Here is a 14,662-nt window from a genome sequence, read left to right as displayed (position 1 = left end):
CTACGGCGCGCTGAGGAGCCGACTTGGTCCCCTGTCTATCGCTCTGGTGAGACGTCAGTAGTCACGTGACCGACCGCTGCCGTTGCTCGACCGTGAAGCGTAGCTACGGCGCGCTGAGGAGCCGACTTGGTCCCCTGTCTATCGCTCTGGTGAGACGTCAGTAGTCACGTGACCGACCGCTGCCGTTGCTCGACCGTGAAGCGTAGCTGCGGCGCGCTGAGGAGCCGACTTGGTCCCCTGTCTATCGCTCTGGTGAGACGTCAGTAGTCACGTGACCGACCGCTGCCGTTGCTCGACCGTGAAGCGTAGCTACGGCGCACTGAAGAGCTGACTTGCTACCCGGTCTCTCGCTCTGGTATGACGTCAGTTGTCACATGACCGACCACCGACCGTGAAGGGTAGGCTCCAGTACGGCGAAAATGCGAAACCTGGCGTAGTTTTGCTTTCACAATAAAAAACTGCGCTACAACGGAGACAAGAGAGAAGACGGGATCAACGCTGACTACCAAATAAAGATTTTATTGATAAGAACGCAATTATATACTCAATTTACAACCAAGAGCACGCATGAGCAGTACTAACAGCACTGATATCTTAACAATGAAGATACCACAGTGCACAGTCATGATCGAGAATAGATGGGGTGCTAATGCCTGTGTCGCGGCTTTTGTGAATGTGAAATGCCGCGCTGATTTTTCTGGCTACTTTATCGCGGTGCTTGTGCAGAATCTTAGTGTCCTTAAAGAGCAGACTACATGGATCTGCGTTAGAATTAGGAGGATTACGGCGGCATTCTCTGTAGTGGAAGGCCAATTTCAAGGAAGGAGCCCCATCCAAAGAAGTGTTGTGCTCACGTATGCAGGTATTCACGCAACTGCCCGTCTGGCCTATATAACTTTTTCCACACGTAAAGGAAACTTTATATACCACGCCTGTGACGCGAGAGACAAACATTATGTCATGATTTATCTGGCATGCTTTCTGTATTTCTCTTTTTTGTATTCGTGCTTTTTCTTCATTCGATATTCTGTCCATCATGGCACACATTTTGCCTAGCTTACTAGGGGCAGAAAAGGTACATCTACATCACATCGGCGGCCTACCTACTTTAAACGATGCTACTACTGATGAACGTAGGGCAGGACAGCTATTTCCTTTTTATCTTTACTTGGAGGACCGGAAGTTTCATGCTTACGGGATAATTTTATCTTTTTTATTATCTCATTCCATGTTAGTACTATAGCTTGAAATCTAATTGCACATTTCTGTTTTAAATGAGTGCTGGACTCGAATGACGTCATGCTGAATTGCGTATAACTTTTACATCTATTTTCTGATTTCACAAGTCCAACATGATTTTGACTGAGGTGCCTCTTCCAGGACGCCAAAAATCGTCCGGCATTCGTGACACTTGTTGGAAGCCACAGTGCATAGCCCTCGGTAAGACGGTTGGCTGTTCTTTCTTTATTTGTTCAGGTATGAAAGACATTTGTTTACTGAAATTCCTCAGGAAACGCGAAAAAAAAAAGCAGAAATCGATCTTGATTTGACAGCTCACCTTTCTTTTTAGAGCTATCGTTTAGCGTATTTTATAAATAAATGAAGGAAACATGTTCTATAAATGGACATTACTCTTGATGGTAGCTTGAGGGGCTCCTTATTTAATTAGCCCGATATCCACATTCACCTTGGAAAGCAAAATAGCGCACTTCAAAACACAGACACAGAAAGGGAACGACAACACAGCGCTGACTTCAACTGGTTTTTTATTAGAGAGTGACACAATATATATGTACGAAAAGTGGGCGCGAAAGAATTGATAACAACTGCTGAGTTTGCACGTGGCGTAGAACACCGAACGCAAAGTTAAAAGGCGCATGATAACAATATACGTCAAAGCAAGGCAGAATGGCAGGGCTATGAAAAAAAAAGAAGTGAAAAAGGGGGGAGGCCAATAGGTAAAAACAGTTACTGGTGGCACGATCCGAAGATACGCAAACTAAAATCGAAAAAAGCCAAAAGGGGGCATTAAGAGCGATAAAAGCCAAAGGGGGCATTAAGAGCGATAAAAACACAAAAGGGGCATTAAGAGCGATAAAAGAACCAAAAGGACAATTAAGAGCATTACAATACCAAAAGGGCATTAAAAACAGAATACCTAAAACAACCAAGGTCAGGCCGCTAGAGGCTGAGGAGTGTATCCGGTATCTAACCATTAAAACTACTGTTCGTCTGGTTCAAATATTCTAACTCGCGTTTAGTCAGGGCTATTGAGGGTGTGCTAACACAATTTTGACCTAGCTTTAGAATGTGAGCGGCTTCTATGATTTCGCGTGTGAACTGATGTGCATTTCTCGCAATGATGGTGCATTTATGAAGGGATGGCTCACAGGACTGAGAGGGACATTTTAGGCAGTGAACACCTAGGTTTCTTTGTGCAGTATTGTAAACACTGTTTGAGTGTTCCATAAGTCGTTCGTTTAGGCAACACCCGGTTTGCCCCACGTAAGCCTTGTCACAGCTCAGGGCAATCTTGTAGACGACACCAACTTGGCAGGGAACGAAAGGTGCCTGGTGCCTAACAGGGCAGGCTGGCTTTCGCACAGCCGGGGCATTGACTCTGCGACAAAGCTTGGAAAGCTTGTCAGGCGCCGAGAACACAACACGGACGCCTGCCTTTTTGCCCAATCCGTTTGAACTTGCGGGAAATAGTATGAAGGTAAAGCACCACAGCAACCTTGTGTTGATGCTCAGGAGCAGCTCTCACTTGACCCCCTTTAAGCTTCTTCAAGAGGAAGTCTGCTACTGAGGTCAGCAAATGCTCAGGGTAGCCAGCATTTCTCAGCCGCTGAGTTTGCTATTCGATGCTCCGGCCCATAGAGTGTACACAGGACTTCATTAGGGCATTTGTGAAACAAAGTTTCACAATGCCCCTCTTAACAATCTTAGAATGGGCTGAACTGTAGGACAACAAGGACTTGCCCCCTCTCGGCTGGTACCACCAGCGCAGGTGGGCATCTGCCCTGGATAGCCTTAAATCAAGAAAGCGTAAAGCTCCCTTATCCGGTACTTCATGGGTCAAAACAAGGGGAGAGAGGCACTGTTCAAAGAGAGAAAGCACTTCTGAAACTGAGCTGTGAAAGGTACATTCATTACTAGCCAAAAGGATTCAGTAATCATCGACGAATCTGAAAATCTTCACAGCAGCTAACGAAGATAGCTGCTGTTCTAACAGTCGGTCATGATGGGCGAGATATACCGGGTGTCCCAGCTAACTTGAACCAAGGGATACAAAATAATACATTTGAGGTAGGTCACTGAAACCAATTGCATTCAACTGCCAGCCTCCTTGCGCACTACAGGCAATTTTTTGTTTTGCAATGACTTAATTAGCTAATTATGTTAATTTTTCTAATTTAATAAATATCGACTTTAGACCGAACATGTGAATTGGAAACTTGTAGAGCACCTTCAGAAACCCCCATTCGATTTATTGCGATAAAGAAAGTCTCACGTGTTTCTTTTTTTCTGGGCTCAAAAGAAAGCCCGCGAAATACAAATAATACCACGTGACTAGCGCATTTGTGCGCCGCGATTGTGGTGCTCTCAGTCGTGGTTTGATCGAACGAAATTAGCGGCGGCCGTGTCTCGGCCCCGTTAAAGCGGCAGGCCGATATGCCTGCAATGGCTTCTTCGCCCACGTCAGACAGCCGGCCCGCGTGACGGTGCAAGTAGCGGCGAGAGCGGCGAGCCGACACCACGGGGATTCAAGGCCTGCTTCTCTCCCATCAGCGAACGGCACGACAAACGGATGAGAGATACGGTATCAGCCACTGAATCTGCGCATACAGGCTTGGGTAAAGGGGCGAGATGACATCATGTGACTCGACTAAAATTAGCGCTGCATGTTCATTTGACGGTTCTTTATCGTAATCCGCTTGTCGTGATGTAGGCAGCTGCGGTGCGTAGGCCTGGCCAAGATCGCGGTGGCGACGGGCGAGATCGAGCTCGCTCCAACCATCGCCAACAAGGTTGCAGCCTGCCGCTGCAACAACGTTGCAGCCTGCCGCTGCAACGGGACAATCGGGTCACGGCTGCAGCTGATTTCGTTCGCTCAAACCACGACTGAGAGCACCACAATCGCGGCGCTCAAATGCGCTAGTCACGTGGTATTATTTGTATTTCGCGGGCTTTCTTTTGAGCCCGGAAAAAAAGATACACGTGAGACTTTCTTTATCGCAATTAATGGAATGGGGGTTTCTCAAGGTGCTCTACAACTTTCCAATTCACATTTTTGGTCTAAGCTGAATATTTATTAAATTAGAAAAATTAACATAATTAGCCAATTAAGTAACTGCAAAACAAAAAATTGCCTGAAGTGCGCAAGCAGGCTGGTAGTTGTATGCAACTAATTTCACTGACCTACCTCAAATATATTATTTTGTAACCCTTGGTTCAAGTTAGCTGGGACACCCGGTATATCACTTAATATTAGGGCAATGCAGGAGCCAATGCACACTCCGCTCTTTTGAATAAAAATGCTTTCGCCCCATGAAACGAAAGTTGAGCTAAGGTAAACTGTCAGGTTGCTGTGGTGCCTTACCCTCATACTATTTCCCGCAAGCTCAAACGGATTGGGCAAAAAGGCAGGCGTCCGTGTTTTGTTCTCGGCGCCTGACAAGCTTTCCAAGCTTTGTCGCAGAGTCAATGCCCCGGTTGTGCGAAAGCCAGCCTGCCCTGTTAGGCACCAGGCACCTTTCGTTCCCTGCCAAGTTGATGTCGTCTATAAGATTGCCCTGAGCTGTGGCAAGGCCTACGTGGGGCAAACTGGGCGTTGCCTAAACGAATGACTTATGGAACCCTCAAACAGTGTTTACAATACTACACAAAGAAACCTAGGTGTTCACTGCCTAAAATGTCCCTCTCAGTCCTGTGAGCCATCCCTTAATAAATGCACTGTCATTGCGAGAAATGCACATCAGTTCACACGCGAAATCATAGAAGCCGCTCACATTCTAAGCTAGGTCAAAATTGTGTTAGCACACCCTCAATAGTCCTGACTAAACCCGAGTTAGAATATTTGAACCAGACGAACAGTAGTTTTAATGGTTAGATTCCGGGTACACTCCTCAGCCTCTAGCGGCCTGACCTTGGTTGTTTTAGGTATTCTGTTTTTAATGCCCTTTTGGTCTTGTAATGCTCTAAATTGTCCGTTTGGTTTTTTATCGCTCTTAATGCCCCTTTTGTGTTTTTATCGCTCTTATTGCCCCCTCTGGCTTTTATCGCTCTTAATGCCCCCTGTAGTCATGGTGAAATTGAGCAACAAACACGACACAAAAGTAAGAGGGACACGTAGCACGGGTCGAGCGCAAACTACCAACTCTTTATTGAAGGAAAAAGGGAACAAATTTATACTCTCGGCCACTCAAGCGTTCATAGCTCAATCGCTTTCCACCCCTCCGCCATCAGAATTCATGAATGACATGGCTCAGCACGTATGACTAAACACCTTAAAACAAGGATAACTAAAAATAACTGATAAGAACCTTAGCAAACGCAGTCAGTCAATCGTAGCAAGGCAGAGTCAAGTACTCGAAGCAAAAGCAGTCAAAGCAGACAGAGTCAGGTATGTGAAGCATAGGCAGTCAATCGCTCGTAGCAAAAGCAGAGTCATGTATGCGAAGCAAAAGAAGTCAAAAACAAACAAACAAAAACTTAACAACAAGAACGAAAAGGGCAAAAGTTAACGAACAACCTGTATCAATAGCAGTCAGTCACTCGTAGCAAAGGCCGTGTCATCTATGCGAAGCAAGGCGGTCAAAATCTAAAACGTTAGACAATGTAAAATAAAACTGATTACTTTATCACCTAAGCCAGGTCGTCAAAGCAAGTAACAATAAGTTGACCCTGGGCCTCGCGATTGAAAATCAACTCATGCGTGCAGCGTGCGGCTCAAGAGGTCATGTCACACGTGCCTAATTTTCATACCCTAAATGCTGTTTTCAAAAAGGCTAATTCATTCCTGTACAGGACGACTGACGCGTCACTAACGCAGTTACTATCGTTCTTTATAAAAAACGCTTCCAAAATCTGACGTGCATTGGCACTACCGCCCCTGCCAAGAATCTTTATCTCATGAAGCCGTGGCTGACATTTGCAGGTTCTGCAATGCTCAGACAAATTTGTGCTGATATGTTTATCGCCTAATGAACGTTCATGCTCTCCTGCACGCTCATTTATGCAGCGCCCAGTCTGGCCTATGTAGGCCTTTCCACAAGTCAGTGGTATAGTGTAAACTACACCTGTCGCGCATTTGACAAAGGGCTTAGTATGTTTTTTGGTACAGCCACCTTTCTTTCTTCTTTGCGGTGCGTGAGCACAGCTGGCCTAGCTTCTTGGGTGCCGAGAACACCATGGGTACTGAGTACCTGCCGGCCACTTTCTTCAGGTTGTGCGCGACCTTGTGCATGTAAGGCACCACGACCGGTCTTGTACCATTGTTTGGAGCCCTTCTGCGCGCTTTTCCCTTCAGCTTCTGAAGCAGGGTTTCGCTTACTGCCGTCCGGATCGCACAGGAGTAGCCCGCCGCTTCCAATCGAGACATTTGGTTTTCGAAGCTTTCACTCATTTTGTGCTCGCATGACTTCATGAGTGCGGACTCAAGACAAAGGATAGCAATGCCTCTTTTGACCGTCTTGGAGTGTGCCGATTCAAATGGTAGAAGATCCTTCGCTACCCTGGGGTGGTACATCCAACACAGGTAATTATTGGAAAGGGACAGTTGCAAGTCCAAAAACTGTAAGGTGTTTGCTTTGGGGGCTTCATGCGTGAAAGTCAAGCCCTTACCCAGTATTTTAAACTGTTCTAAAATTTTAGTCAACTCAGTAAAATCCCCATCATCCTGCTTTAAGAGAATTAAAAAGTCGTCTACATATCTGTACACTTTTAAAACTTTCATGTCCTCTAATGCAGTCGTCAGGGTGCGGTCAATATAGGATAAGAAAATGTTACACAAAACAGGCGCCATGCAAGATCCAATGCAAATACCTTGCCTTTGTAAGTAAAACTTGTTGTCATATTCTATAAAAGTGCTGTTAAGGTAGAATTAAAGAGCAGTGATAAAATTATCTGCATTCATACCCACAGAGTTTTGAAAGGACAGTTCTCCATTTTCTTCTATACAGGTTTTAACAGAAACTATAAGCTCGTCGTGAGGAACCGAATAAAAAAGGTCCTCCACATCAACAGAAAGCATGTATCCAAAGTTTCTATTTTGTTCCAGGTACGCTGTAACTACCTTCGAATTCTTGGTAGCGAACGGAACGTTTACTCGAAGCTTTTGTAAGTGCTTTTTCAGATACAAGCTTACCTGTTTTTGCCAAGAACCTGTTTCGCTTACAATAGTCCTAAACGGTACATCTACTTAAAATACTTGCAGCGAGTTCCCTTTGCACTTATTAATCTCTTTGGCTAACGGATCTAGACCTAATTCATTGCACATTTTTTGAGCCTTGCTCTTTACTCTAATTACTCCCCTACTAACTTGTTTAAAGTTCTTCCTTATTGCCTGTCCGGCCTTATCACTGAACATACCTTCCTAGACAATTACAAACACTCCATCTTTATCAGCCTGCATCAGCCACGCATTATTATTTCTAAAAAGTTCAGCACCTTTCCCGATTCTTGCGTCGTCGTTGTTGCCTTTGCCTTGCACGCGGTCCTCGATAAGCTGTCCACCCCGTCCAAAATGCATCTCTCTTTGTTTTCGTTGTCAGCTTTCTTGGCGATGTTCCTGTTGATAGCCAGCAGTTCGTGCCCTAGAAAGTTGGGTTTTTCGCTGTACTTGGGCCCTTTCTCAAGAACACGTACAACACTCTCTGGCACATGGACGTCTCCCAGCACTGTCACGCTTCCCTTTCCTCGACTGCCTTTCCTTCTTTCCGTCTGCTTCAGCAAGCTTCTAATGGCAATACTGCAAACAACTTCCGTGTTCTGAGCGGCCTTTCTCAGATGAATGCGAAGTATGTGCTCAGCCATCCCTTTAGGGTACTGCGTGAAACACACTACCCTTAACCAATCGTGCCATAGGCGAACCTGACTCCATAATTCTGATCTGAGTATTCTGCACACTGTCTTCCAGTGTCCCATAGAAGGTTTCACCAACCCGAAGATAGCACTTACTTCGACCGGCATAGTTCCTTCTCTCAAGTAGTAGGCGATTTTTCTTGCACGTATAGTAGTGGCGACAATGTAGCTGATGATGGTCTCCGCTTGAGCGTATGAAGATGGCACACACAACATGGAAGCACAGCCTGATGGGCCCACTGAATTAGAAGTATGCTTTAACAGGAGCTGTTGGCGGGCTAGTTGGTGAATGTCTACCGTAGTCATGGTGAAATTGCGCAACAAACACAACACAAAAGTAAGAGGGACACGTAGCATGGGACGAGCGCAAACTACCAACTCTATATAATCACCTGTGTTGGATGTACCACCCCAGGGTAGCGAAGGATCTTCTACCATTTGAATCGGCACACCCCAAGACGGTCAAAAGAGGCATTGCTACCCTTTGTCTTGAGTCCGCACTCATGAAGTCATGCCAGCACAAAATGAGTGAAAGCTGCGAAAACCAAATGTCTCGATTGGAAGCGGCGGGCTACCCCTGCGCGATCCGGACGGCAGTAAGCGAAACCTTGCTTCAGAAGCTGAAGGGAAAAGCGCGTAGAAGGGCTCCAAACAATGGTACAAGACCGGTCGTGGTACCTTACATCCACAAGGTCGCGCACAACCTGAAGAAAGTGGCTGGCAGGTAGTCAGTACCCATGGTGTTCTCGGCACCAAAGAAGCTAGGCCAGCTGTGCTCACTCACCGCAAAGCAGAAAGAAAGGAAAGGTGGCTTTACCAACAAACATACGAAGCCCTTTGTCAAATGCGCGACAGGTGTAGTTTACACCATACCACTGACTTGTGGAAAGGTCTGCATAGGCCAGACTGGGAGCTGCATAAATGAGCCTGCAGGGGAGCATGAACGTTCATTAGGCGATAAACATATTAGCACAAATTTGTCTGAGCATTGCAGAATCTGCAAATGTCAGCCACGGCTTCATGAGATAAAGATTCTTGGCAGGGGCAGTAGTGCCAATGCACGTCAGATACATCACATAACTTCATCTGCAGTACCTCGAGGATGCCATCTTACCAACGCGTTCGCTGCCTACCCCTCCTCCGGCGACCCTCAACCTTTCCCAACATCAAATCTTTCTCCAGCGACTCCTCTCTTCGCATCAGATGATCAAAGTAGCTGAGCTTTAACTTTAAAATTGACCCTCCAATGAGCAGTCAGGGTTTATGGTCGACAATATCGACTGATTTGATCTTCTGGCAGTCCAAGGAACTCTCAGGAGTCTTCGCCAGCACCACAATTCAAACGCGTCAATTCTTCGGCGGTCAGCCTTTTTCACAGTCCAACTCTCGCATCCATACATCACGACAGGAAAGACCGTAGCACGAGTTATACGGATCTTGGTTGGCAGACTAATGTCTTTGCTCTTTACTAGGCGGTCAAGGCTAACCATTGCTCTCTTTCCCAGAAGCAGGCGTCTCCTAATTTCATGGCTGCAGTCTCCTTCCGAGGTAATCTTGGAGCACAAGAACAGAAAATCTGTCACAGCTTCCACTTCTTGTCCATTGATGCTCCAGGACTTGATAGGGCAAGACGCCATGATCTTTGTCTTTTTACTGTTCAGTTTAAGCCCAAACTTCTCACTCTCTTCTTGTACGCGGATCAGAAGTCTCTTGAGTTCCACTTCACTTTCTGCCATAAAGTGGTATCATCCGCATATCTAAGGTTGTTGATACGTTTTCCAGCAATCTTCACTCCAGCTGAAGACTCGTCCAGACCGGCCTTCCTCATGATGCACTCTGCATATGGGTTAAATAGGCAGGGCGACAGTATGCAGCCTTGCCTCACTCCTTTCTCGATCGGAAACCAATCAGTAAGACCATGCCCAGTTCTGACTGTGGCCTCTTGCCCTTCATACAGGTTCCTGAGGAGACAGATGAGGTGAATTGGAACTCCCATCTCTTGGAGAGCTTGCCACAATCTGCTGTGATCTACGCAGTCAAACGCTTTCGCATAATCAATAAAGCAGAAGAAGATGGGTTTCTGGAACTCTCTTGCTTTTTCCATGATCCAGCGAAGGTTAGCAATTTGGTCTCTAGTTGCTCTGCCCTTGCGAAACCCAGCTTGCACGTCCGGAAGCTCCCGATCCACATACTGCTGTAGCCTACCTTGGAGGATTTTCAACATCACCTTGCTAGCATGCGAAATAAGCGCGATCGTGCGGTAGTTGGAACAATCTTTGGCACTGCCTTTCTTTGGAATGGGGATATAAACTGACCTCCTCCAATCCTGTGGCCACTGCAGGGTTGTCCAAATCTTGTGACATAATGTATGCAGAATGTTAACAGTGTCTTGGTTGAGGTTTTGAAGCAACTCAGCTGGAATGCCATCAATTCCGCTAGCTTTGTTCTTAGCAAGGCTGGCTAAGGCCCATTCAACTTCACTCTTCAGGATGCCCGGCTCGAGATCAGTAATCACAACCGTCTTATGTTGGGTTTGCACATTCGGGTCCTTCTTGTACAGTTCTTCTGTGTATTCCTGGCACCTCTTCTTTATCTCTGGGGCTTCAGTGAGGTCCTTGCCTTGTTTGTCCTTTATCACGCCTAGCTTAGCACAGAAGCTTCCTTTGATATCTTTGATTGTCTTATACAGAGCTCCAGTGTTCCTTAATTGGCTGTTGTCCTCAACTGCTTGGCACTGTAAGTTCAGGAAGGCATTCTTATCTCTCCTTGCTATTTTCTAAAAATCTGCATTGAGAACCTTGTATCTTTCTCTTTCCTTCATAACTTTTGCCATCCTCCTTTCCTCAGCTATTTGCAAAGCCTCTTCAGATAACCAGTTTGCTTTCTTGCATTTCTTTTGCTTTGGAACTACCTTAGTAGCAACTTCTTGTATTATATCACGAACATCAGTCCACATCTCCTCGGGCTCTCTGTCTTCCAGATCTAATTCTTGAAATCGATTCCTCACTTCCACAGCATATTCTAATGGAATTTGATCCAGATCATACCTCAAAGTCCTTCTAGTGTTCTGCGTTTTCCTCAATGGAAGCTTAATTTTGGCAACAAGAAGCTGATGATCGGTGCCACAATCGGCCCCAGACCTTGTTTTTACTGCTTGTATAGCCCTTCTCCATCTCTGCCGGCAAAGAATATAATCGATCTGATTCCTGGACAGACCGTCCGGTGAAGTCAATGTGTACAGGCGCCTCTTGGGCTGTTGAAAATCAGTATTCGCTATGGTCAGGTTGTTTTCTTGACAAAACTCTACTAGCCTCTTCCCAGCTTCATTTGGCTCGCCAAGGCCGAACTTGCCTATAATTCCGGATATTTCTTCACTCCCGACCTTAGCATTCCAATCTCCTATGAGAAAAACGAGGTCTGATGATGGGGTGCTGTCTAAAAGGCATTGTAGGTCCGCATAAAATCTCTCAACGTCAGCTTCTTCAGCAGCAGTGGTCGGTGCATAGACTTGGATAACTGTTATGTTGAAAAGCTGACCTTAGATCTGAAGTGAAATCATTCGGTCGTTTTTGGGGTTGTACCATATATCAATGTTCAATCTGTCCATTTCTCGCTTGACGACATCCAGTTTACCTTGCGTCATAGATCTTACATTCCATGTTGCTATGTGATATATCTCCTTGCAACATCGGACTTTCCGGTCGCTTCCCGACACATCCACAACTGAGCGTCCTTTTGGCTTTAGCCCAGCCGCTTCATTCGTCCTGGAGCTACTAGGAATCGCCCTTTGTTCATCCCCAGTAACATGTGGGACGCCTTCCTTCCTGGGGGGCTCATCTTCCGGCGCCATATCATTAATGGTATTGTGACTGGCCATAGGGTTTTCTTGGCAGGAAATACTGGAGTGGGTTGCCATTACCTTCTCCAGTGAATCACATTTTGTCAGAACTCTCTGCCGTGACCTGTCTATCTTGGGTGGCCCTACACAGCAGAGCTCACGACTTCATCGAGTTTCGCAAGCCCCTCCACCACGACATGGCAGTGATCCATTAAGGGGCATTTAGGGTATGAAAATTAGGCACGTGTGACATGACCTCTTGGGCCGCACGCTGCACGCATGATTTGATTTTCAATCGCGAGGCCCAGGGTCAACTGATTGTTACTTGCTTTGACGACCTGGCTTAGGTGATAAAGTAATCAGTTTTATTTTACATTGTCTAACGTTTTAGATTTTGACCGCCTTGCTTCGCATAGATGACACGGCCTTTGCTACGAGTGTGCTATTGATACAGGGTGTTCGTTAACATTTGCCCTATTCGTTCTTGTTGTGTAGTTTTTGTTTGTTTGTTTGTTTTTGACCTCTTTTGCTTCGCATACATGACTCTGCTTTTGCTGCGAGCGATTGACTGCCTTTGCTTCACTTACCTGACTCTGTTTCCTTTGACTGCTTTTGCTTCGAGTACTTGACTCTGCCTTGCTACGATTGACTGACTGCGTTTGCTAAGGTTCTTATCAGTTATTTTTAGTTAACCTTGTTTTAAGGTGTTTAGTCATACGTGCTGAGCCATGCCATTCATGAATTCTGATGGCGGAGGGGTGGAAAGCGATTGAGCTATGAACGCTTGAGTGGCCGAGAGTATAAATTTGTTCCCTTTTTCCTTCAATAAAGAGTTGGTAGTTTGCGCTTGTCCCATGCTAAGTGTCCCTCTAACTTTTGTGTCGTGTTTGTTGCGCAATTTCACCATGACTACAGTAGACATTCACCAACTAGCCCGCCAACAGCTCCTGTTAATGCCTAAATAAATTGGTTCGCAGGAAGGGAAAGGCGCAGTAACTGTCACACTTGCTCTGTGGACACCCGGACCGCGCCGTAAGGGAGGGGAGGAAGGTGGGAATGAAAGTGGAAAGAGAGAAAGAGGAGCCGTAGTGGAGGGCTACGGAGTAATTTCGACCACCTGGGGATCTTTAACGTGCGCTGACATCGCACAGCACACGACGCCTCTTCGTTTCGCCTCCATCGAAACGCAGCCGCCGCGGTCGGGTGTTAATGCCTTCCTTTTGCGTTTTTCGATTTTAGTTTACGTATCTTCAGATCGTGCCATATGTAACTGTTTTTACGTATTGGCCTCCCCCCTTTTTCGCTTCTTCTTTATTTTTCAATGCCCTGCCGTTCTGCCTTGCTTTGACCTATATTGTTATCGTGCGCCTTTTAACTTGGCGTTCGGTGTTTTACGCCACGTGCAAACTCAGCAGTTGTTATCAGTTCTTTTGCGCCCACTTTTCGTACATATTGTTACGTGGAAGATTTACAGTCTCAAAGCTGTCCGCACAACTAACGTTGATGAGGGCATCGATTTCACAACATTCAGCGTCGTCGTCTTCTCAGAGTCTGTTGCACTTTTTCATCCTCCTCACGAACAGCGAATACAGCTAAGTAACACTACCCCCCGCGGGAAAAGCACAGTCCCGGTACGGTCTATGTTAACGAAACAGAACGTTGATGATAGGGCTCTAGAGGGGACACATGCACTATTTCGGAGGTTGGAGCTGTGGACGTGGACTTCGGAACCACAGATTAAACTTCGTAGGTGACGTCGGTCACGGGGCGCAAAACACGGTAAGGGCCAGTGTAACGGGGCAAAAGTTTTTCACACAAGCCCACTCGACGGCACGGGAGCCACAGCAAAACGAGAGATCCAGGAGTGTAGTGGACATCACGGTGGCGGCTGTCGTACCGGATCTTTTGAGAGTCTTGGGATGCAGAGAGCCTGGCATGAGCTATCCGGCGGGCATCATGAGCGCGGGTGACGGCATCGCTGGTGTAAGTACTGGTGGCGTCTGCCGCGGGTAGAGAGGTGTCGAAGGGTAGTAACGGGTGTCGGCGAAATAATAAATAAAATGGGGAGTATCCAGCGGTAGAATGGACAGATGAATTGTAGGCGAATGTGACAAAGGGGAGATGAACGTCCCAATCTCGATGGTCGTCAGACACATACATGGCCAGCATGTCTGTGGGGGTACGGTTTAGACGTTCCGTGAGGCCGTTGGTCTGGGGGTGATATGCGGTGGTGAATTTGTGGCGGACGGAACACGAACGGAGAAATTCGTCAACCACTCGCGACAGGAAACAGCGGCGACGGTCAGTTAGTAGTTCGCGAGGAGCACCATGATGAAGAATTACGTTTTCTAGAAGGAAGTCAGCGACGTCTGTGGCGCAGCTGGTCGGGATGGCTCGGGTAATAGCGTACCGAGTAGCGTAATCGGTGGCGACGGTGATCTATTTGTTCCCCGAGGTGGAAACTGGAAAGGGGCCAAGGAGGTCAACGCCTATACGGGAAAATGGGTCAATTGGTATTGGTATCGGCTGCATATGACCTGAAGGCAAAATTGTGGGCTTCTTCCGACGCTGACACAGTTCATACGCGGCAATGTACTGCTGGACAGAGCGGTAGAGCCCCGGCCAGTAGAAAGGTCAGCGCAGGTTGTCGTATGTGCGAGAGACACCCAAGTGGCCAGCCGTGGGAGCATCATGGAACTGTGCAAGGATGGTGGAACGCAGGTGTTGTGGAACGACGAG

General features: G+C 46.8%; 1 protein-coding gene across 9 annotated transcripts in view; it reads left to right on the top strand.

The window, feature by feature from the left end:
* LOC146174932 (neprilysin-2-like) overlaps positions 1 to 14,662 on the top strand; it is a 117,835-nt gene that overhangs the window by 25,962 nt on the left and 77,211 nt on the right. For 7 of the 9 annotated variants that reach the window (XR_014702020.1, XM_084584168.1, XM_084584162.1 and 4 more), the window contains one exon: positions 1,381 to 1,440. The exons of the other annotated variants lie outside the window; for them this stretch is intronic. Coding sequence is in view for 5 of the 7 variants with exons in the window: in XM_084584162.1 (XP_084440288.1) it covers positions 1,381 to 1,440 (60 nt within the window). In the remaining 2 variants the exon portion in view is untranslated. The remainder of the gene's footprint in view (positions 1 to 1,380; positions 1,441 to 14,662) is intronic. 9 annotated transcript variants of the gene reach the window in all.

The sequence above is a fragment of the Amblyomma maculatum genome, chromosome 11 (genome assembly GCF_055883805.1).
Source record: "Amblyomma maculatum isolate TAMU_Amacu chromosome 11, ASM5588380v1, whole genome shotgun sequence".
Lineage (NCBI taxonomy): Eukaryota > Metazoa > Arthropoda > Arachnida > Ixodida > Ixodidae > Amblyomma > Amblyomma maculatum.
The sequence above is the reverse complement of the archived record's forward strand: the minus strand, read 5'-3'. Positions and strand labels throughout refer to the sequence as shown.